The 24,585-nt window shown below is 35.7% G+C and overlaps 1 protein-coding gene across 1 annotated transcript in view; it reads right to left on the reverse strand.

Annotated features, from left to right (window-relative positions):
* Positions 1-1,690: 1,690 nt before the first annotated feature.
* Positions 1,691-24,585, reverse strand: part of Rgs7 (regulator of G protein signaling 7) — a 451,424-nt gene continuing 428,529 nt past the window's right edge. Inside the window, exons 10-18 of the mRNA XM_027928559.2 lie at positions 24,349-24,423; positions 16,239-16,337; positions 15,139-15,200; positions 13,877-13,987; positions 12,013-12,138; positions 7,194-7,380; positions 4,086-4,175; positions 2,699-2,752; positions 1,691-1,765 (exon numbers count right to left, since the gene is read on the reverse strand). Of these exons, the coding sequence (XP_027784360.2) occupies positions 1,691-1,765; positions 2,699-2,752; positions 4,086-4,175; positions 7,194-7,380; positions 12,013-12,138; positions 13,877-13,987; positions 15,139-15,200; positions 16,239-16,337; positions 24,349-24,423 (879 nt within the window). The remainder of the gene's footprint in view (positions 1,766-2,698; positions 2,753-4,085; positions 4,176-7,193; positions 7,381-12,012; positions 12,139-13,876; positions 13,988-15,138; positions 15,201-16,238; positions 16,338-24,348; positions 24,424-24,585) is intronic.

Here is a 24,585-nt window from a genome sequence, read left to right on the forward strand (position 1 = left end):
TTTTCCCACAATTCCTTCCATACATACTTGCACATGTTGTTTGCCCATATTTTCCCTATTCCATTTCCGATTTGGATACTGTCCTTGTTGTGTAGCCTCCCTGTGTCTACCACGGTGATCCTCACATGGAGGTATTTTAATGTAAACTCTATCTCGTGTCTATCTCCTTATAATAAAACATCCATTCTTTTGTTGTCTTTGAATTATTTTATTGATCCTGCAAAGGGGTCCTATTGAACCTAGTACAGAGATGCGTAGGGATCCTGTGACCACTGCAGACCCTAAGAGTCACAATAATAGGGGAAGAACACTCTAACAGGGAAATTCAGAGAGCTTCTCTGATGTTCTTAACTCCACTTCTTCAGAACTATATGAAAACACAATATTCAGTGAAAAATGTCACTTTTTATTTTCCTGGATGAAAAAAAAATGAAGGTTTTCTGAATGTTATTTCTATGTTGTATGTTGCATTTGAATGTTGTATGCATAGGGGTGTGTGTGTGTGTGTGTGTGTGTGTGTATGTGTGAGAATGTTAATCAACTTCCTTTTCTTTTGCATTTTAGCCTTTCTCCAACTTCTTTTAAATAGAGTTTTGTCTCTTTTTGGCCTAGTGAAGTCCTATTCATCCAGTTAAATGCTACTTCCTCTGGGAATTCTCAGATTACATAAGACCCCTCTCTTCCCACCCAAAAAACAAATGGAGTTTATCTTTTCCTTGTATATCATAGTATTTTGTTGTTCTATTAGGTGTCTCTGCAATCAAGGTCTATTCCTTCCACATGTTCCCAACATATAGCACCATGTTTGTAATACAGTTGGCACTTGTATGAATTTTGGTTTAAGGTGTGGTTGATTAACCCTGATTTCGTCTTATTTCTTGTAGGTTCTTTCTTAAGGTTTGCAGTATGTGACAATGTGGTACTATTTTAAGAGTTGGGAAATGGGCTGAAATTGGGTTGAAGTTGAAGACAAGCCTCTTATTTCCTGTTTCCATCTTTCCCAAGTTGTGTTACTAATTTTTAAATATATCACAGAAACCTCCATTCCAATTTCATGAACAGTATTCTCTCAACATCACATTAGGAAAAGAGTAATTTGAAATAATTCTTAAACAATACACAGAGTACCTTGCAATATGTTGTAGCTACTTTTCTCAGAAAAATCATAGGGGAATTTTTTTTTTTTGATATTTTCTTTATCTGCATGGTGACTTATAAGGCATATTTAAGAAAATTCTATATTAAGGGACAGAGATTCCAATAAAGCCAGTCAAAACTTTATTAAGTTAATAGTATGATCAATTCCTGGAATCTCAAATTCTCCATCCCTTTAATTCATGCAGTCACATCAAATGTCCAGTGTGTGTGTGTATATATATATATATATATATATATATATATATTACTGTTTAAAGCTTTTCAAATACTCTGTGTACAGTCACAATGATAATTCAAAAGTAAAATAAACTGACATTCCCCACCACAAAGATCCTTGAAGGAAATGGGAAACAAAAACCACATCTTTGTTGAATCTAGTTTGCTTATATTTCAACACACATAATTCCACTGAACTGGCCATCACAGCAAAAGCCACAACACACACACACACACAGCAGCATGGAGCTAACCACACAACTCAACAGACAGTGCAGACAAACTTGAGTATAAACCAAGATTTTTCTACCTCTTTTCATAACAGGTTAGTGCTGGCCCTCAGTGTTGGTGTACAGTTTTTATGGCATGGGAAAATAGGGATGTTTCTGCCCTATAAAAATAAATGTGTTGAAGGCTTTAGTTTGAGCTTATACAATGTCAGAAAGTTCCAAAGGCACTGGCACAATACAAAAATAAATAAATAAAAAAGAATCCCACAAACAAATATATATCACCAAAACACATCGCAAGGAACTAAGAAAACTCTAGTGGGAAAGCTACTGGTTTCCTGAATGATTTATGCAAACACCTTCATGAAAAATAAATAACAGGAGAGGCATGCTAGCGGGTCTGTGGTGGGGCGTTATCTTGTCACCAACCAACATTCGTGTCAAGTCTTTGACTTTAAAATGCATATAAGATCTTTTTCTCCCCGCAGAGGTAGAAAGCACAGAACATTTGTTCTTTTTGCGGGGGTTGGGGGGTATTACTGGGGATTTAACCCAGGGAACACTTAACCACCTTTTTTATTTTCAGACAGGGTTTCATTAAGTTGCTCAGGGCCTCATTAAGTTGCTGAGGCTATTCTCCAGTTTGCGTTTCTTCTGCTTCAGCCTCCCAAGTCATTAGGATTACAGGTGTGTGAGCCACTGTGCCCAGCAACACTTCTTGTCCTTAATATTTTAAGCCTAAGGAAGAGCTAAGGTAAGAATGTAGAAATGCATGCATTATCTTTAATAAGGAAAAGGATACATGGAACAAAAATATAAAAAAAAAATTCTTAGTTCCTTCATTTTATATATCATAATGCACACTTCTTTCCAAATCTTAGTCTGACACAAATTGTAGGTCATGCGTGACATCTTTATCTACTCTACAAAGGGCTGGGACAGAAAGATAAGCATGAATTTCTGTATTTGAATAAAGGCAATACTTTTGCTTTTACATCTTAGAATGCATGGTTGGTAATGGCTCTAGAAATAGGAAAGCTGCAAAAATTTCATTGGACTTAATGATTTGTAATTCCTCGAAAAATAAAACTTACCACATTCTGTGCAAATTTCTCAAAAGATGTTCTGCGATCCATTGAGTTTCCAGACTTATATGTGTGGGTTGGGGTAGGGTGAAGGGAAGTAAGGGAACATTAAAAAAAAAAAAGCAGCAAGAAAAACAGAGCAGAAAAAGACAGAATGATGAAATGATGCAATGTTAAGTCCATATTCTGAATCACAGGCCCCCGAAGGTAGGAGAGTTGCCAAAGGAGGCCTTTGGCCACAGGATCTGGGCACTGTTTTCATTAGTGCTTTTATTTTAAACACCAAAAGCTCTTATGCAAACAAAATGGTATGATTCCAAGTAAAATCAAATTAAGCAAATATGTGAAGCTTTTATGCAGACATTTGCAAAGCTTAAGTATTCAAAAATTTCATGTTATATATTTGGAATTTTCTCATAATTTTCTGTCAAGGCTAAATTTTTGTAGATAACATTATTAAATCTGTAAAGCATTGCTGTAGAATAGACCTTTCCATAAGGATGAAAACTTTATTCAACACTGCCTGATAAAACCTTTAGCTTTGGTTATTGAACACTTGATATTTGGCTAGAATTTTATGGAATTTATTTAATTAAAATTAAAATTTAAACAACTCCATGTGGTTAATGTCTGCTGTATTTGGACAGGGCACACAGAATATCTATTTCCAGATGCAAAACAATGCACTTTAAAAAAATCTCATTAGACTAAATGCATGAATTACACAAAAGTATAATTTAATCTCAGAAGTTCAATAAGTTATGGATTATTTTAACATTAAAAAGCAATGAATAATGTTTATGTTTATGTTGTATACTCTTTTATATTGATCACATTAGGACTTATGAACAGTAAGACTTTGATTAGAAGCATTAATTGAATAATGAGGTCTCTCTCCATATGTGCTTGGCTACCATCTTAAAATGTGTAAAATTTATCACAGGGATACTTAGTAATTTGGAATAAATGCCAAGAGACAATGAAAACATAACTACATTTTGGCAGCTATCATTGAAAAAAATAGGTCTATTTTTAGTTGTGAACATGCATTCAAGCTTTCCAAATAAAGCCCTTTTCAAATTTTTGACCCTGTTCCTTTATTTATTATAATATTTGATTTCCTTAAACTAGGCATGTAGAAGATTAACATGAAACATGAAAACAGTTTCTCATATATTTTATAAAGCAAGAACATCTGCAGAAACAAACAAAAAATAATACAATAAGCAACCAACCAACAAAAACAAAAACAACTTAAATGGCCCTTATAAAATGAAAGGATTAGGGGAGGGTCTTGAAGTATGTTCACTTACCATTAGTTTGATACCCTGGGCCAAGCAGAGGCAATTAGTCCAAATAATTATAACTGAGAACTAGCTCAAGAAAGAACCAATACCTTTTTCTTTGCCTGTAGAAGTTCCTGATAGGCACTGGATCTTATAAAACGTGGATATGAATCACTTTTCATCAGTTTGTAAATATGCTCCTAAAAAGAAAAAAATGGTTGAGGTGCTTTTTTATTATTTTTCAAGAAAAGTGAAATATTACGATAAGAACATAAAATGTGGTTAAAGAACAAATTTAGTGGCAGCTAATCATAGTAATGACAATGCTAATGAAAATACCTATGTTTACAGGACATTTATATCTTCCGATTCATTATTTGATTCATGGATACATGTTTTAATTGGTTTGGGAGCTACTGAGGAGGAAAATCATATCCAAGTCATGCTTTTTTAAAGATGGAATCTGGTTAATGGTTAATGGGAAGTAATGAAATAACTTCGAATCACATTGTTGATTTATACCTAGCACATTTGAGAATATAAATAAGTCTGCTATCTTTTAAAATTACTCCAGGCCAGAAGCAGATGTTGTGAAGTCAAGACTGAGTAATCATCCTAGATACCTTTGGCCTCCACATTTACTGGGAGGATACAGACAGTCCAGATGAATCATTTCCTTGGTACAAATTACATGGAAAGTTGTCATCCATACCTACTTTGGGTCAGAGCTCAAGTCCAAAAAAAATTTTTTTTGGTGATACTAATTGCTAAGTCTCCAAATTCATTCTCTTTTTTTCTCACCCATGCATAGGAAGATTAGGTAAATATCAGATCACTCATCTGCAATAAAACTGCAATGTTCGATTTTGGTTTTCTTTTTCCAGTTCTAGGCAGCAAATGCAGGGCCTTTCAAATGCTAGGCAAGTGCTCTACCACCAAGCTACACTCCCAGTACCCATTCTATTTTAGTGATGAATGCTGGAAGAAAAAGAAGTCAAACAAAGAAAAATTGTATTCATCTGATTCATACTTGATCTATTCCTGGATGATTCTGCTCTGGTCTGTTGTAATTCAAGAAAGATTAAATGCTCCTTAGTCTTCCCAGTCTAGAGAAATATCAGTCAAATATATAAGCTATTTGAGAGTCACCTGGATGTCTGAATCTTTTCTTTGAAGAAAATACATATTTTAAAAAATGACTCGTTTGGTCTTCATTTAACACACCAGTAATAATTTGAAGTTATTCAGAAATCACTAAATGACTGTCATGATTAAACCTCAAGATCTAGCCAAGGTCAAGCTTTCAGAACATGGTAAATTTGGAAGTGTATTGGAATTTATTTAAAAGTAGAATAATTCCTGGTTTTGAAGTTAAGCATTTGGGGATTCAGATCCTGCCTTTCTTAAGATCAATCACTTATAAACAACTTCAATTTAAGATCAATTTATTCATTTCTCCAATTCTTAATTCTCTAATTTATAAGATAGTCTTGTTATGAGGATTAAAGGAATGATAAATGCTTAGCAGAGTTTGGGGTATGCACAACAAATGCTCAAATACACATAAGCATAGGCCAGGGAATCTTCTAGCAAGCACAGACCTATGTTAGTTAATTTAATCCTCAAAAAGCCTGAAAGAGGTTGGTGACCAATATTATGTCCATATAAGACATGAAGAAACTGAAGTGTGGAGATGTGCAATATTTCTAAGATGTCACCCAGCAGAGTTCAGATCAGGACCCAGGCAATTTAGCTCCAGAGTCTTCATTGTTAACCATTACATCACATGTCTTCTCGCATAATAGCAGAAACTTCTAGTATTACATCTCAACAACAGGATAACACACATTTGGCTATACACACACACACACACACACACACACACACACACGAGTTAAATATCTGAGCTTAGTTGGGAAAAAAAGTAGACTCTTAAGATCTGGTAGTAATGTTTCCTATAGATGAATATTCCTTTTCATTTTATTGGGGATTCTATTAAGGAAGAATATTTTTCAATGACACAGATAACAAAGAAATGTTCTGTTTAAGACTTCAAGAAGAAAAAAAAAAGACTTCAGGAAGGGCATTCCAAACATTTTACACATTTTATAGACAAATGTCCACATTTTATCTTGAACCTAAAGAAAGATAAATCACAAGGGAAGTGATCATTAGGACCAGAATTTTCATTCTGCTCTCTGTCATGTGTCTCTGTGAAATGTAATTATTTTTACAGAGGAGACCATGGCTGAGACATGTGGGATGGGGGTGTTCAGTTAGTTGTTAAAATTTGTGTTATTTTACTACACATTGGTTCATTTCTTTAAACTAGAGCCAAGAAGAAAGTTATTTTCTACCAAGAATAGAAATAAGGAAGAACATTTGTGTATCTTACTATCAGTTCATTATGTTAGTAATATTAAACACAAGAAAATTTTCAGAGCTAATATTCATTTTAAAAGAAGTAGGGGCCATGAGTGTGACTCAATGGTAAAGCACTTATTCAGAATGTGCAAAGCCCTAGGTTCAATGCCATTAGTGCCCCCCTCCCCCAAAAGAAGAAGTTACAAAGCATACATGTTCTTATTTTTCAGTTTTCTTTCTAAGCACCAATACTTTTCTGGAGGAAGTAGAAATTCTAATTAAGGTTCAGAGAAGATAACACCAAAAATTTATCTTAGAAGTTAAAATCAATTTCCTTTTTTGTAGACGGAAAATTAACAAATGCCTGATCTCTTATTTAATTTTTTTCAACAAAGACAAAATTTGTTTGACAGAAGGTTAAGCAAATTTTGAAATGACCATTCATAAATACTGAATAATCTAGGCATGTGAGAATCTCAAAATCTCCATATTGAAGACACAAAAACGTATGGTACCAAGGTGGGGGTCACCATTAATGTTTGCTGAAATACTGGGTACCAAATAAGGAAGAAAATAAAGTAAAACTTTTCAAATACTTCAAGTATGTTTCTTCATGAAATTTTCTTATAAAAACCTATTCAAATTTAAAAAAAAAAATTCCCAGGATTTAAAAAAAATAGTTACTTTAAAAATACATTTGTTCTTTTCTAGATCAGTGACAGTTATTTTGCATATAACCACCTAAATTGAAAATATTTAAAATAACTGCCAACAAGAATGAAAATAAAATGAAAGTTTTACCACTGTCCATGTCCAGGAGAGCTTCTGTGACATGAGGCCTGTTGTATACCAACCTGAGCATCTTCGAATGTGTATCGTCCAGGTTCCTTCACGTTCTGTGTGGTTTTGTCATAACTCTTGGAATCCAGATTGATGGCACTGGGGGCTCCTGGAGCCAGAAATTCTTGCCATATTTCCTGAACTCTCGAGGGCACTTCTCGAATAGGCCTTTTCTTCAGGTCCTCCACTGCTAGCCAGAATCTATGCAAAATGTGACACTGAGCTTTTACTTCAATGGTTTATAATCTGAAAAATTCTTGTAATATTTACTCATCATAAACCTCATCGTGATTGCTAATAGAAAATTCACTTTCTGAGGGCTTGCAATATTAGACCTATATTGGCTTTTCCCCATAAGTTATATGCAAAGGTAAAAATTTTCTTTGAAAAGAAATACGGAAAACCTCTTAATTGATTGTGATTAGAACCAAATCTGAGCTCTAACATTATTGAAGCAATGTAGCACTTTTAGAGAAGCTTTTATTAGAAAGGAAGAGGAACTGGGCTGGGGATATAGCTCAGTTGGTAGAGTGCTTGCTTCACATGCACAAGGCCCTGGGTTCAATCCCCAGCACCGCCCCCCCACCAAAAAAAAAGAACTTGATTTCTGGTTGGGGATGTGGCTCAAGTGGTAGCACGCTCACCTGGCATGCGTGAGGCACTGGGTTCGATCCTCAGCACCACATAAAAATAAAAAATAAAGATATTGTGTCCACCTAAAAAAAACTAAAAAAATAAATATAAAAAAAGAAAGGAAGAAAAACTAGAAGGGAAGGTGTGCTTACAGAGCTTCTAATGGGGGGTTGTGTTTAAAGTAGTATATTATTCTGTATTCTTTGGATCTTTAGTCCATTTCAGGAGAGGCATTCCTGCTCTACTTGGTAGGGAAATTACCACAAAGCTTTCCTGGAATTAAAAGAGGCCTGGACATAAAAAGAGAAAATGCTCCAGCAGGAAATATCAGGCAATTAACTAATTTTAATATATGAGTTACAGAGTGACAGTGCAACAAGCTTTTCTATGCGATTGTTTGAAAGACTTAAATTTGCAGAGGCATCAGAGCAATTTAGAAGCCAGAAAAATACATACTGGTTTACTTCTGAATGTATGTTTATATAGAGAACATTTATGCTGAAGGAACACTGAAGTATGTTATGGCTGAAAAAAGCAAATAGCAAAGCATAATAAGAAGGTGTCATGATGAATTATGGGTTTAATTTTTAAAAAGTTTATCTAGGTTATTTCAGTTAGATCTAGAAATAATCTTGAAAAGATTAAAGTTCATATTGCAATAATTTGTAAATGGAAAAAAAAATATGTGATAAAGGAACTGTGAGGCTTATTATCCCCAACAGGCACAATATCATTCTACTGATATATGTGAGCATGAAATGGAGAATCCAACTACAGAAGTGGAGGAAATTTAGGCTGCAGAGTCAGGAGAAGCACAAAGTGATACGCAGTACCTTCCTCTCTACTAAATTTTAACATGGGCATTAATGAAAGGTCAGAAATCAGTAAAAAGTCACTTGAATTACAATTAAGAGTATCAAATACTACTCAGACTATTGATTTTTCAGTTTTCATTCCCCTCTTGTTTTGTTACAGAGATAATCCAATGTGGACAAAGCCTTAAATATGAAACAGCCATTATTACTTTCAGAAAGGAAGGATCAAGACTGTGAAGTCCTATAGGAATACCATGTACAATCTGAGGCTGCATGAGTGTTGGAATTGATGCTCATTTAAGCTGACTTCAGCATATTTTGAAGACATCAATCAAAAGAAAGTCTCAATCCTCAAAGTACTAGTAGTGTAAAAAGACCACTTTAAAGGCCAGAATCCCAGGAAGCACATGAGAATCTCTTAGGAAGAGTATAGGCCAGACAGTCTTGGAATGCTGAGCAGGAAGAAACCCCAATGCTAAGGCTAGCACACGGTTGTAAAAGTGGGGTGTCTAAGAAAACTCTTTGAGATATAGTGACATCTGAAATGAAATGGACCTGGAAATAAGGAAAAAACTGTGAAAGTGTAGAGATGTTGGTAATAGTACGTACACTGATACGGGATACAGGTACTACGTACCTGTTTACCATATACTTATCAATCTGTATCTTCAACTAGTCCCCACAACTCCATAAACTAGGTGCTATTATTTCCCCCACGTTAGAAGAGGAACTGAGCATATGAAGATTAAGTAATTTATTTAAGCTTGTCCTCCATTAGTGGTATAGCTGAGGTTTTGTTTCTGGAAAATCTGTAGCAGATGTCAGGCTCATAACCACTCCTTCTCACTGTCTCCCTAAGAGCATCATTGCCTTTCTTATCCCCATCATTGCTGTAATTGTTTTAATAGCTTAGTAGAATGCAACAGGCTCATTTAAAATCCTACATTTTAAATTTAAAGGTAGCTGGAATCTAAGGAGACTTTTTAATGTCTTTAAGTGAAGTCTTGCTTTCCTCCTCAATAAAATGGAATAACAATGCCCATCTCCGTGAAGTTCCATTGGATTAAATTATATAAATTTATGTAAAGGCCACTGACAAATGCCAGGTATATTTTTAGGCACATAATGATAAAATTCATGCTATTTATATATTTCTTTAGCATGTGCTTTATGCTAGAGCTCTGCCTGAAAAGGGAATGAACAAAACACATATCAGTAGACAGCAGAGGGTGTATTTGAGTAACATGTGGTTATGGATAAGCAGGGTTTCTTCACTTTTTTACTGTTCTAATGTTTGAAGAAAAAGCTCATGTGACTGGCACATTCCCATGAAGGGTAGGTCCCTAGAAGGCTGCTGCTGCTTAGAAAAGATGTACTTAAATTTATTTAATTCATAGTCCTCTTGGCTAAGTGGACCCTGGCATGTGATTCAGATAGTAGGTGAAAGCAGGGTGGGACTCAGATTTGGGAATCAGTGGACAGTAGCTTGGTAATGGTTTATTAAAAAAAAACCACGAATGCTACTTACATGCAACATGAGTTTGCATAAAACCAGCTCAGACATATTTTGTTTCTCTCTAAATTGAGGCAATAATACTTACATTGTTGGGATTATTAGATGTGTGATGATCAGAAATAATGAAAGGCAAATAAATGTAGCATAATATGATTCATAGAAGTAGCAGATATAAAACATATTCTGGTGTATGTTAGGTGTTCGAAATTCTGTTTGCAGTTATATCTTTCAGTAATTCATTTATCTATACTTAACAAGGAAACATGATAGGTATATAGTAGATATTCAAGGAGTATATACATATGTGTATACATACATAAAAATATTGACTATTTCTTATATGTAATTATTTAGTATGGAAATCAGTATAGCATGGAATTAAGACAAGAAATAGTTAAGGCTTGATTGAACTAAGGAATGGGCAATTATTCAATTCATGTGTGAAGCAGAATATTCACATGGTACTCTCTTTTCTCCAGAATTTCTTCCTTCTTCCTTTCTTGCTTGGTTATCTTCTTATCAACAGCTGTCAGCCTGGAAGATATTTCTCCTACTATGCCTTTGCCAATGTCTAACTCCAGGTTAGGCATTCTCCAATACTTCTCCTGTCTAAACATCCATCATTTTGTGTTGTGACTGGGCAATGCTGGTAAGGCATGTTACTTATTTCCTCATCACAAATAATTATAATGTCATTATATTTTCAAAAACTTAGAGCAAAATTCACCCTCCCATTCTCTAATATTCCAAAAATATCCTTTTTTCTTTATTTTGTATACATTCTTGCTTCAGTAACTAGTAATATGACTTAGATATACTAAGTATTATTAGCAGGCCCAATAAAACTATAATTGCTAAACTTCAGGTCTTGCAAAAGCCCGGCCAGAAAGGATTCCCATAAACTTGAGCAAGAATTGGAAAGTGCTTCCCAACAATGCATGACAGCACTCATAGAAAATTCCAGATTCTGTTTGTGGTCATTCTGCTCCATTCAAGAGACATCTGTCAATGTTCTACATATTTCTGAATGGTTTGTTATTAGTATCTGTTAAATCTCCTGAAAAGAATGTAACAATGCCTGGCACTGCTTAGTTCCAAGGAAAATAGATGAATTTCACAGGACTCTGTAAGTCATGGGAAAGTAAAACTAAGGTATGAGGTTTCAAAAGGATAATGAATAAAAGAACGCATGCAAAAAGAGTTTCTTGTAGTGAAAAGTTATTACTCATTTAAATGATCTTAAATAGAACTATTAAAATCCACTCTGTCTCCTTTTAAGAAATGATATTTTCAGGTGCCCTTTAAATTAGAAAATTTAAAAATACATAAGGATGATGTTTACAACCAATGAGCAGAACACATGTCTTGTCTAATTAAAAGTCTTTAGGGCTCTTACCTGTTGTGAAGCTGTATTTAAATGAGCAAAGTAAATGAGCTGCCCTAGAGCTTTGTCTCAAAATATTTGACACAGTGTTGACTCCTTTCTCCAACTTACTTGAGAAGTTATACTCACAGAAGGTCAGTACTGATAAATAGGTGATATGTTTTAACAGCATAAATACCATTGGCCATTCTCCACTTCACCAAACATGGCTCTAAGTGCTACACTTCTTTGTAGAGTTCATTTCACAAGTACTGAACTTATACAGTTAAAAATCCAGAGACAATGTAAAAGTCAGTTATTGTGAGGAATTGATAATACTGGACAGCTTTTGTCTTTTCCATCCCATTATATGGCAGAAATTCAATGTGTTCATAACATCATTACGATGTTGGCAGAGTGTAATTGGTTTCGTGAGTCCAAAATAACGCAACATCAGAGGAGTGTTGCTCCGGCTTGTGGTGTAAGAATCAAGCAGTGTATCTTACCTTAAGTTTTCTGAGCTGAATTCTGACTCTAGAAATTTAAGGAACTGTTCTCTCCCAACTGGGTCTTTCAATGCCTCATCCATGCCAAAACCCCATCGTTTTACCCTCTGTTGGCTCGGTTCTTTGCTATAGAAGATAAAGCCAAATATAATCCTTTCAGTACAACTACTATTTTCTGTTATTAGGTTTGTCCTCAAAATCATGTATGCTTTAAAATTCCATTTCTTAACTGATCATTCAGAAGAAAAATAAGTATCTGATTGATGGTTCTTAATAAAATCATGGTGTATTGTAAGTAACATTAATATCTAACATTTATTAGGTGAATTAGGTGCTAAGTGGTCTAAATAAATTATCCTATTAATTTTTTTCCAGTACCTTTATAAGTACATTCTTCTTCTTCCCATTTTATAGATGAGGAAATGAAGGCATGAAGAGAGTTATAACTTTCCAATGTCAGACAAGTAACAAGGGGCAAATATCCAGACATTCTTGTATTAGACCCCCATTTCTTAACCACTAACAAATGCATAATGGGGGAATGTGCTGGTGGTGTGTGTGTGAAATGCACATGTATCCAAAATGACATACCAATGTATAACTCTGCTGTAATTAAACATGTGACCTATTCCTGGTGAGTCATGACTTTTGAGGATTCCAGGTTCCTCATATGTAAAATCTATAACTTGTGGCTGAGGAGTCTGGACTCATCGAGTGTTTAAGATCCATGGCTGGATATGGAAGAAAAAGAAGGTCCATAATGCAATCTTGAAAGGGGTTAGAGTACTAATCCTCTCTGTATAAAGAGACATGCAATGATCTTTGCATGACTGCCCAAATGGATATAGTATGCTTCTCCTATGGAGTCTTCAATTGTGCTTTAGTTTTCTTAAGTCAGTTTGTTTTTTAGTGTGTTCATGGTGAGTTCATTTTGTTTTAAAGCTGAATTTATAAAGGTCTACTTGTATTAAGCTTAATTAAGTAAATAGGGATTTAGCATTATTTTGCTTGAATACATGGGCCTTTTTGGCTATGTGGATTTTCAAAGAAGCTAACAGCAATGAGCTAAATTTCAAGAACTGAAGATTTGAAACCTGACTAATCCAGCTAGAAACCTGTACTTCTAATTTTATAGCAGTGCAAATATTTTTTAAAATTAAATTTATTTTTATATTGATACATAAAAATATGAACAATTATACATATTTATTAGAGTACCCCGTAATATTTCAATACATGTATATATCATGTAATGTGTAAATCGGGGTAAACATCTATTTCATCAAATGTTTATCATGCCTTTATGGTAAATACATTCAGAACTCTTTATTTTGCTTCTAAGAGATAGTACATAATTTTTATCTATAGTCACACTACAGTACATTAGCACACTCAAATTTATTTCTATGTAACTATAACTTAGAACCTATTGGTGAACCTTTCCTGACCCCTTTTCTCCCCAGCCTCTTGTAACCACCATTCTCAACTTCTCAAGTTCCATAAGATCAACTTTTTTTTTTTTTAATTTCACATATGAGTGAGAACATACAATACTTTTGTTCCTATGCCTGGCTTATTTCACTTAACACATTGATCTCCAGTTCCAACCATGTTGTCATGACTGACAGATTCCATCCTTTTTTTATGGCTGAGTAGCATTCCATCAACAATGCAAATCTCAATGCCGAAGCAAATGCTTGGGGTTTGAAAACCTCAAGCAATATCTTGAATGATAATGTTAAATCATGAATCAAATGTAAAGAGTAAAACCATCATTATAATTAACCAATTACAGGGTTCTTCCTGTTTCACAAAGTCCCTGAAATAAGTGACATATCTGTGAGGAAAAGAAAATGTCATTTACCTTGCTTCAAGTTCCCAGAAAGTAGCATCGTCAGACAGCCATGGATTAGAAGGGTCAGGTGGCACAAGAAATGGGTCGTATTCTACATACTGTTCCGTATAACTTAGTAGACTAGGGAGGAAGAAAAAAAAATTTCCTCAGTTTTTCTGGCTGAAGTTATACCCAGTCCAAAGAAAGAGAAGCAATATAAAAATTCTGGGCCAAAGAGTCCTTTCCCAATTATAGAATAAAGCCCAATGGCAATTTTCATGTTTCAATAACATGCATGCAACAACTCATTGGGCTTTTTGGTGGACAAATTTAGTTAAAGATTCCTATCTTTATCTATCCCACACCTGAGCTATTAAGTCACTACACTTCCATTAAAATGAAGCAACATGGAAGAGGTCTGCATGTTGAAGGGCAGCAGTAAGGGTCTGTTCCAATCCTTTGGTAACCAGGAAAAGGGATTAAAAGGAAATCATTGCCAAATTTAATTACAGGAATGAGGCAAAAGGAGAATCACTGACAAAAATATACTTTTAGAAAACATTTACATTTGTTTGGTCATGATGGCACACGCCTGTAATCCCAGCAACTTGGGAGGCTGGGGCAGGAGGATCACAAGATTGAGTTAGCCTTAGCAACTTAGCAAGACCTTTAGCAACTCAGTGAAACCCTGTCTCAAAATAGAAATAGCGAAAGGTCTAGGGATGTGGCCCAGTGGTTAAGCACCTCCTGTTAACTGACCCCCTCCCCAAAAATCTGTGTTTAAAAACTGAAGGAAGAAGAAAGAAAATAAGTCGGAGAGATAGGTTTTGGCAATGCCCCAAAGTGAAGAATCTGAATTTCATTAAGAGCAGATTTTTAAACAGAAAAGACAAATCTAAAATCTGAGATTAATTCAAATTCTGAAACCATGCAATAACAGAGTAGGTTGTGAATGTTCAGATCAATTTATAGAGTCTCAGAGTTGCCAAAAAAAGTCAGTAAATTAAGGTTCAATTCTTTGAGTAGAAGTGAAAAGATTTAACTCCTTGGCTGTATCCTCTGTATCTTATTGTTGATTGTACAAAGATAGAACCTCTTGGGATTTAAAGCAATAATGATCATGCTTCCCTTTAAACTATAACAAATGAATGCTTTGAAAGCTTTCTATGTGTATAAAGCAAATACAAAAACCAATTATTTATCTTAGTTCCCCTTCCAACAGTTGGTTCTTACTACATATTTAACTGTCTCATGCAATTTTTAAATTTACAGAGACATCTTGAAATACTTACCTATCAGCAACTTTTGACATTTTTAATCGATGTCTGTCTAACTGTATTTGCCAATATTTTATCTGAAAAGAAGGTTAGAGAATTAGTTACACAAATGACAACACCACAGTTTTCACCTCTAAATTCTCATAGGGCAATTCCAAAAAGGTGTATATCCTGTCAGTAAAATTTCAAAGTTGACGAATGCAGAGCACTCTGAATAGTTAACAAAAAATGAAAATGTATTTGAATGTAAACATAACCATATATCTTAAGAACAGCACAGTTTGAATATTTTACTTACTTTAACAAAATGTAACTTTATTAGAAAAGTGTTCTGGAGTTTTTAAACATTAATTCAAGGTGAATAATCAAAACCATTCCCCACAGATATTTAATTAAGAAAATAAATGTATTTTTTATTTTTTACTATAATTTCAAAATAAATCCTATCTCCTGAGACTATCCCAAGAAAGCATCATTCAGATGTGTTTTGAGAATAATTTTATGAAATTATGACACATGCTTACATGGATGTAAACACATAGAGAAAAACTATAAAATTTTTTCTGAATTGCTTTTCCTTTATGGTGCTTATAAATACACTAGAAAATTCTAAATCACATTATTAATGAACCATACTATAACAAAATAATAGAAGAGTCCAAAATGTGGAGGAGGAACGATGATTAAACCAATCAAGAAATTTAATTATTACTGGATATTAGAAATTGATGTTTGCTTTGAAATATTTATTGAAGCAAAAACTATTGATCAATGATTTTTAAAAAGAAGCAGTATATACTATGATTGTATACCAGTGTTGATAAGAAAAAACTTCCAAAGGTTTGAAGACATCAGTACCACACAAATAAAAATCACAATTTTTTTTTTTTGTGATGATAACTTAGCAACATTAGATATGGGACTTAATGTCCCCAATCTCTTGTCCTCTCATTAGCAACTTCATTACATTTTTACTTGCAAATATTCTATATGAAATAGGTGACCATACAAATTACCTTTCAAAATACCCATTATGAACATTTGCTATCTGGTTGCATAGTGAATGTTAATAATGATAAATAATCATTTGAAAGTCATTTTCTAGGCTGACTCACCTGTTGATGCAGCTCATCTTCTGTTGGAGGTTTAGTTTCTGGTGTGGGTGTGTGGGTAGGACTGTGACTTCTAATATCATTTTGTAAACCATAGACAGACTATATTAAAATGAAAAATAAATGTTAAGACAAAATACCATTCATAGTCACAGATTTCTGGGAAAAAAATTTGCGTCACATCTTCAGTAAGGTAGCTTAAAACTTATTTAATGAAGCTTCTGTCAAAGTCCAAAAGGCACTGCTATCAAAAATAAAATTTAATAAGTAACATTTAATAAGTATTGATTCAATAATAAAATAGAGGTGGATATAAAATAAAATAGAAATTTAATAACTCATGAGAAGATAAAAATTACCTGATTTTCATGTAGGAATGAAATGGAACACTGACAAGAAGGACTATGTTGCAGATTCTGCTGCCTTGTTTTCTCATGGTATAATCAGACGACCCAGAGTGCCCTGACTTCCCATCTCAATACTGCCTACTTAGGTTATGATGTTAGTCTCGCCATTGGGTACATATGCAATATTACTGAGGCTTCACACACCTCAAATTCTTGATGCTGCAATTCTTTTTTAAAATTAATTTTCCCAAAAGATCAGAGCTATTAATTAAAAAGATTCTTTTTAGGGAGAGACCCATTGCTTAGTAAGTATAAAGAAAGATCTAGAGACTGAGGGATAAAAATTTCTCCCCAACTGTGTGAGTCACCCAACATGTTAGTTCAAGAGAGAATCCAAATGGCTTTTTTAAAAACAAAACAAAAAAATCAAAGTATTATTACTTTAAAACAAAGCATTAGATGTGTCCTGTAGTACTTCTTTGAACATGGAAATAAAAGATAAGGGCATAGTAAAAGTGCATGAGCACTGCAAAATTAACATTTCCAGATAGATTTGCAAAGAAATTGTCATTTAGATGAAGGTAGATTCAAATGCTTAATGGAGTCCATTCTCGGGCCCATCAACAAACTTGTGGGTATCTCTAAGTTCAAATGTGTTTTGTTCCTGACCTACTTTCACTTGGACCGAAACTGAATGTTCTGTCAACATTACTTCTTGGCTCTGTAACCTAGACACTTTGGACTCGATGTTTTTTTCTCTTTATAGCTCCCATTATTGCTTGTTAGCCCTTTTAAAACACACTTTGACTTGGGTTTAATCATCTGGATCATCCACTTCCAGACTATTTTAGAAAGGCCCTTATAAATCTTTTCTCTTGTCCTAGCTCAAACCTATTTCCTGTCAATGACCATCCATTTTAATACAACATATGCTATTCATAGGACTGGGCTAAATGACTTGTCCTGCTCTTTTCTTTCATTTGTTTACTCATTCATTCAATCATTCAACACTTACTGACCACCTCTATATGCTGGATGTAGTGATAAGCATAAGGGTTATAGAAGCAAACAAAACACATATGCTTCCTCCTCCATTGGAGCTTACAATCCTGTACCAGGGAAACGAGTTGCCTAATCACACAAATAAGTATGATTAAAACTGTGATAAGTATTATAAAGAAAAAATTAAAAGACATAAGGCCTGGAATACCAGAGGTTATACATTGAAGAAGCAGAAAAAGCCTAAATAAACTGATACTAGTCATATTTGAACATGCTTAAACAGCTTTTTGAATTCTGAAATACCATTTGAGTTTGATTTCTTAAAAATTAGGCAAGTGAAAGACCACTAGTTATATAGTTGAACTTTGGGGTGCCTGTTATTTCTTCAGTTGTATCACATTAATTTTTGATAAGGAAAATAAGGTCTCTGAGATATAAACTTTCTATTCTTTTTACCATTATTATTTTTTCTTTTTACAGTACTAGTATTGCCTTATCACTAAGCTACAACCCATCCCCTTTTAAAAGTTTTTGTTTTGTTTTGTCTTGTTCTGTTTTATCTTGAGACATGGTCTTGCTAAGTTGCTGAGGAAGGTGGCCTCAAACTTGCAATCCCCCTGCATTGGCTTCTAGAGGAGCTGGGTTTACTGGCCTATGTCACCATGTCCAGACCTTGGTTCAAATATGTTAAAATTTTTAAAATAAGAATATACATGTCACATAAACAGCATTTATAAAACAAGATAGCTGAGAGTTTTAACAGTAAATTTTCTGGCTAATTTGAAAATTAATTAAAAAGACTGTTAGAAAAATACTTCAATTTGAGATGTCATAAAACTAAAAAGATCCATTAAGTTACATGCTATCTTTACATTTCCATTATTATTTCAAAATGCATGCATTTCATGTGAGCCTCATGAAGTTCATTGGGAGGTATTGCTTTAAGTCTTCCAGGAAACTTACTACTGGGTCTGAGCTTACTATGGAATTTCTAATTTTTGTCTAACGTACAGGTAAACATCAGAAACTTCCAATTTCATTAGTCAGAGTGCTGTTCCGGAGGTAGAGGAGTGAAGTTTTTGCAATGTCTTAATGTTTACAGATAGGAGAAAGTTAAATCAATAACTTGACATTCATTTTGAACTTTGTGAGCAAAATCAACTATTTAGTTGAGATGTTTTAACTTGATTAACACGTCCTTTTCTCCATGGTGTCTAGAACAGGCATTTTTCATATATAATGTTATAAAAATTATTCATTAAATGAAACAGATTGGACTCCATATGAATCTATTCATGTATGATTTCCTTTCACATTTTATAACTAAGAAAAATTCTCTTCTATTTTTTTCCTTTGTTGTGTGTGTGGAGGACTGCTATGGTCTGAATATTTGTGTTCCCCTCCCAATTTACACGTTGGAATCCTAATCCCCTAGGTGATGGTGTTTGGACGTGGAGCCTTTGGGATGTGAAGAGGCCATGAGAGTTCTGCCCTCAGGATTGGGATTAGTGCCCTTGCAAAAGAGGACTCAGGATGAAGGTGCCATATAGGAAACAGAGAGTCTTCTGCACTGGGGCTTTGCTTTTGAATTTCCCAGCCTCTAGGACCATTAGCAATAAATTTATGTTGTTTATAAATTTCCCAGTCTAAAATATTTTGGTACAGCAGTCTAGCAGTCCAAATGGACTTTTAAAATAGAGCTTTAAAGTGCAAAGTGCAAGAAGATTTTCTACCTATGTGGAATAAATCTCTAGTATTTTTCTTATTGGGGCTAGTGTGAGACTATTTTCTTTCCTTCTGGATTTTTCAACAGAGAACAGACGGTGACCTAGTCTGCCTCCACGTGGAAGAAGCCAGTAGCGACAGCACACCAGAGCAAACCGACTAGAGAGAGGGCCTGAGAGCTCCTGTGCTCTCCAGTGGGCTCCTGGGTCCAGGCACAGCCAGCTCCAGCTCTGCTCCTGCCTACTCCCTAGGCTCCAGTCCATGAGCTGTGGTCAATAATATTAAATGCCACCAAAGTTTAGATGAAGCTGACAGGGGAGAAAAGACAAGAGGATACAGAACAAGCTGACTGTTGTTTTGGAAGATGAGTTCTGAAGCCACAGGAGGCAGTTCCAAAGTGTGCTTCAGTAACACATGCAGATCATTTTGTCATTTTCCTCTGGCTTTGTGTTCTTGGACCCTCCTAGCTATTGTCATATTGTCACAGGTCCTGCCTGTGGTGGTTAATTTTATGTGTCAACATGGCTGGGCCACTGTGCCAAGATACGTAGCCAAACATCGTTCTGGTTGTTTCTGTGAGGGCTTTTTGTGGATATGACTAACATCTAATTTAGTGAACTCTGAGTAAAGCAAATTGTCCTCTACAATGTGGGTGGGCCACATCAACCAGTTGAAGGCCTAAATAGAACAAAGACTGGCTTCCCATGAATAAGAAGAAATTCTACCTCTAGATTGCCTCTGGATTCCATCTGTAATGCTTCTCTGGCCTCTGCTCTCCTGCATCTAATTTTGGCCTCTCCAAGCCCAATTTTTAAGTCAATTCCTTAAAAATTTTGTTCTCTCTTTGTACACACACACACACACACACATCTTGTTAGTTCTATTTCTTTGGAGAAACGAATACACAACCCCATAAAAATTTTCGTATCCCATCAAAGATCACCAGGCACACAGTGCCCCTTAAAACTTGCCTATATTCTTTCTCAGAGACTTGAGTAAATACCTCTTAACTATTTTGTTGGATTTCAGTAAAGCCCATTAAAATTAAGAAGTGATTGGGCTGGGGATGTGGCTCAAGCGGTAGCGCGCTCGCCTGGCATGCTTGCGGCCCGGGTTCAATCCTCAGCACCACATACAAACAAAGACATTGTGTCCGCCAAAAACTAAGAAATAAATATTAAAAAATTCCCTCTCTCTCTCTCCTCTCTCTCTCAAAAAAACAAACAAACAAAAAAACAAATAAATAAAAAAGAAGTGAGATTTGAAAGCTGATCAATCTACTTCGGTTATAACATATAAGAAATATTATTACAGCTTATTCTCAAAGAAACTTCCTTATCAGTGGGATATAAGACTAAGATCAATCACACAGCTAAGAGAAGGTATAAAGGAGACAGCCCCATCAGGCATGGGCGACTTCCAGGGCAGTCGGCAGATTTCTGCCTTTATAATCACATGGTGCAGCCTGTTCAGCCTGGACAGAGCTGTTTCAGAGGGTGGTGAAATCATTATTCACCGATAAAAAGTTAGAATCACAAATCTTTATTCCTTTTATGTTATAGACTGGGCTGTGTTCTCCCAAACTAATATGTGTGATGTGAAGATAGGGCCTGTGGGAAGGTAATAAAGATTAAGTGAGGTCAGAGAGTGCCACAATAATCCAATAGAATTGGTGTCCTCGTAACAAGAGGAAGGGCTCTTGAATACACAGCAAAAAAAAAAAAAAAGTGGTTGATCTCAAGCCAGAAAGAGAACCTTTACCAGGGAATGAATTTTCTAGCACCTTGATCTTGGACTTCCTGTCTCTAGAGCTACAAAATAATAAATTCCTATTGTATAACCCATCCAGTCTGTGGTATTTTGTTGTGGCAGTCCCAGTAGACGAATACATAAAATATGTAACTATACTAAGGTTCAGACATTTGTCTGTCTACTTGTTCACAGTCTGCACCCTTATTAGACATGAGTTGTGGAAACAAGGCCCTGCCTGTCTGTTTTACTGTGAAATATCCAAAGAGCTGTATAAATTGGACACTTAGTGGAGAGTTGTTAATTTCTCTAATTGGTCCTTCCAGTTCCTAACCAAAAATATGGCCTAACACAGTATCTGCAAAAGCTATACAACCAAGTCTTCTCTTTACACATTTGATAAACATGTCAGATTATCTCTACTGGGTGATAATTCAAGAATTCTAAAGGACAAGTAAGTATGTGGCTTAGAGTCCTCAAGCCTTCTGCATAAAATATCATCATTGTCTGTGAGGATTCTAGAAAATTCCACACTAATGTCCATAAAAAGCTTATACTGATCAAAAAAATGAGAAAATCAGTTTTCTCTAATTGTAGAAAACAATGGTATTTATGCTACTTGCTATTGGGTTTTTTCAGAACTTCTGTTTTTCTGTGATGAATTTTTGGGTTACACAGCTCTATAGTTAGGCCTTGCAATTCTACTACAAATGATTGACAGTGAATTAGACTGTGTCCTAGACAAATCAGTTAACACTTAAGGACTCCTCTTTACAGCACTTCAACTTGTGATGCCTCAAGTTTTTTTCCATCATTAAATGAGGACCAATGATATGTGAAGAGCAACTTTGTACAGGGATACTTTTCAAAGTTTCAAGAAACATGCCCATTGAGGCCCAGGTAAGAAATCGATACTGAATATAGGGCTATAAAGAGTGGGTGAATGATCACTTTATCATGATGAAGTTCTGTCTTTTTAATCTTTATCTTTACTCTTCTGAATCAGAGCATGTCTGATTTGGTGGGAAAAAACATGATACACAGAAAGGTTTTTAAAGGATCACTCCTCATAATTGAGGGAGAAGGTGGCTTATTGCATTTTTGTTTTTTAAATTCTTCTTTTTGGGCTGGGGATGTGGCTCAAGCGGTAGCGCGCTCGCCTAGCATGCGTGCGGCCGGGTTCGATCCTCAGCACCACATACAAACAAAGATGTTGTGTCCGCCGATAACTAAAAAATAAATATTAAAAAAATTCTCTCTCTCTCTCCCTCTCTCATTCTCTCTTTAAAAAAAATAAAAACAAAATAAATTCTTCTTTTTGGTTGTAGATGAACACAATACCTTTCTTTTATTTATTTATATGGCGCAAAGGATGGAACTCAGTGCTCCATTCATGTAAGGCAGGCGGCTCTACCACTGAGCCACAATCCCAGCCCACTGATTGCATTTTTGAATTTTGTTCACTGAGCTAGTACCTGGCACACGGAGCATGGATACCAAGGATGAAAGAGCTGAGTCTAGAGCCAACTGCAATAGAGACAAGTAGCCAGGCTTTGCCTCTTTCTCTCAGATCCTTAGGGGCAAAATGTTTGAATATCATGTCTAAATAGGGTGTGTATCACTTTCCCATGGCTTCCTTTTCCCTAACATCAAGGTAAACTGCCTCCAAAGAAAAAAAGGTACTTGTGCAACATTAGGACCTTTGAACACGATGTTGTACGTCTAGGGATAGAAGAAAAAGACTGCATGAAATAAGACTACAAAAATTAGTTTAATTTTAGTTTAGCCTATTGTAAGTGTACTTATTCTGGAAAATGCTACAGTTACATAAGGAAAATGTCACCAAAAAAGAGAGCCTTAACCTTTGGGGAATGCTTTTTTAAGGCCATGCCAACTTGTGGACTGTGTCCTCAGCATGCTTGTTGCAGACTAAAAGTTCTTATGTGTATTGAAATTTTTAATGGAATTAATAAAGATGTCTTCTGTGTGTAAGATTACTTTAAAACTATGCAGATATCACTGCTGTGGGTTTTCAAAGGGCTGTTTATTTTGTCAGGTACTGGAGATTGAACCAAGGGGTGCTCTACCATATCCCCAATGCTTTTTATTTTAATTTGAAACAGGCTCTTGCTAAGTTGCCCAGGCTAACCTATGGAAGGCCACCATGTCATGTGACCAGCATTTTTCTCTCGTGATTGGTTTGAGGCATTGTCAGTCACTTCTAGTGATCTGGCCACTTTCAAGTGGCTGTGACAGTATCCCCGATCTTGAGAATAGTAAAAATGTAACAAATGTGTCTTCATGCATAGGCATGCCTTCCTGCAGCCCCATGGGTCAAGCTACACTCACCCGTTCCTTTGTGATATAACCCCTTTGCCCTGTTTGGGATAGAATGTTCCATGGAAATTCCCTTTGTGTGTACCTTTCTCTTGCTCCGCCTGTGGGTGTGGCCTTCCTAGATGTCAGTCAACCTGCTGACAGCAGACATCATAAAGCTAGACTCAGCCCCTTGAAACCTGACCCCTTACCTCATTTGAATGGCTTCTCCTCAATAAAAGGGGTCAGCACGTGCTTGCGCACTCTCTCTCTCTCTCTTTCTGTGGACCCTTAAGGTCAGAGGAGACATCACAGCACCCTCAAAGAAAAAGATATCTCTGTCTCTTGTGTGGTTATTTTGTGCAGCCCAGTTCCCCTGGAATGACCTTGAGTGTTTTAGTCTCAAAGAATGCGACACTAACCTAGAACTTGTGATCCTCCTGCCTCAGCTTCTGGAGTAGCTAGGTTTACAGGCATGTTCTACTGTGCCCAGCTTCAAAGGGCTATTTAAAATGTCACTGAGTTCCAGATAGTTTTCCCCTTAGGCTTTCTCTCAGAACAAACACTGAAGTACTACTCTTAACTTATGGTTGTGTCACACAACGTGGATGCTAAAAAAAATCGTCCTTACACTTTTTTTCTAATTAGATATATTTTAGAGTCTCCCTTTCCTCAAACTTTTATCTAAAAATGCCCTCACTATTTTCCCTTTTTCTCAGATAACCTCCAACTTCCTTTCCTAATCCTTTAGCAAGAGTGGAGGGGTCTGCAGTTTCCCTGACCCCTCCTGTCCGAGCCAGTCAGCACTGCTCTTCTACCTCAGGACAGTGGGTGGACCATTTCCTAAGGAGAGAGGGATGGAAGACCAGGAGGAGCAGGAAAGGTTCTGTGAAAGGGACAAAGGTGTTCTGTGGTCCCCAGGTATGAACAGTACAACTCATCATCAATCAATAGCTGCACAACAAACATTTTACCTTTCTTGTTTTGTGTGGGTTTCTCATTCTGGATGACTTCTTAATGTCCACTTCAGTAGTATTTACACATCCAGGCTAGAAACGGAAAAACAGAGAAACAAAGGAATCTTTGGGTGTGAATCTCTGGCTAGTACCTTCATTAGTGACTCGCTCTCCAGAACCTGAGCAAATGCCATAATGACCCCAGTCACCAGCAGCACTTCCTAGAAGGCCACAGCCTTTTCCATCAGCAGTGGA

This window comes from Marmota flaviventris, chromosome 12 (genome assembly GCF_047511675.1).
Source record: "Marmota flaviventris isolate mMarFla1 chromosome 12, mMarFla1.hap1, whole genome shotgun sequence".
NCBI lineage: Eukaryota > Metazoa > Chordata > Mammalia > Rodentia > Sciuridae > Marmota > Marmota flaviventris.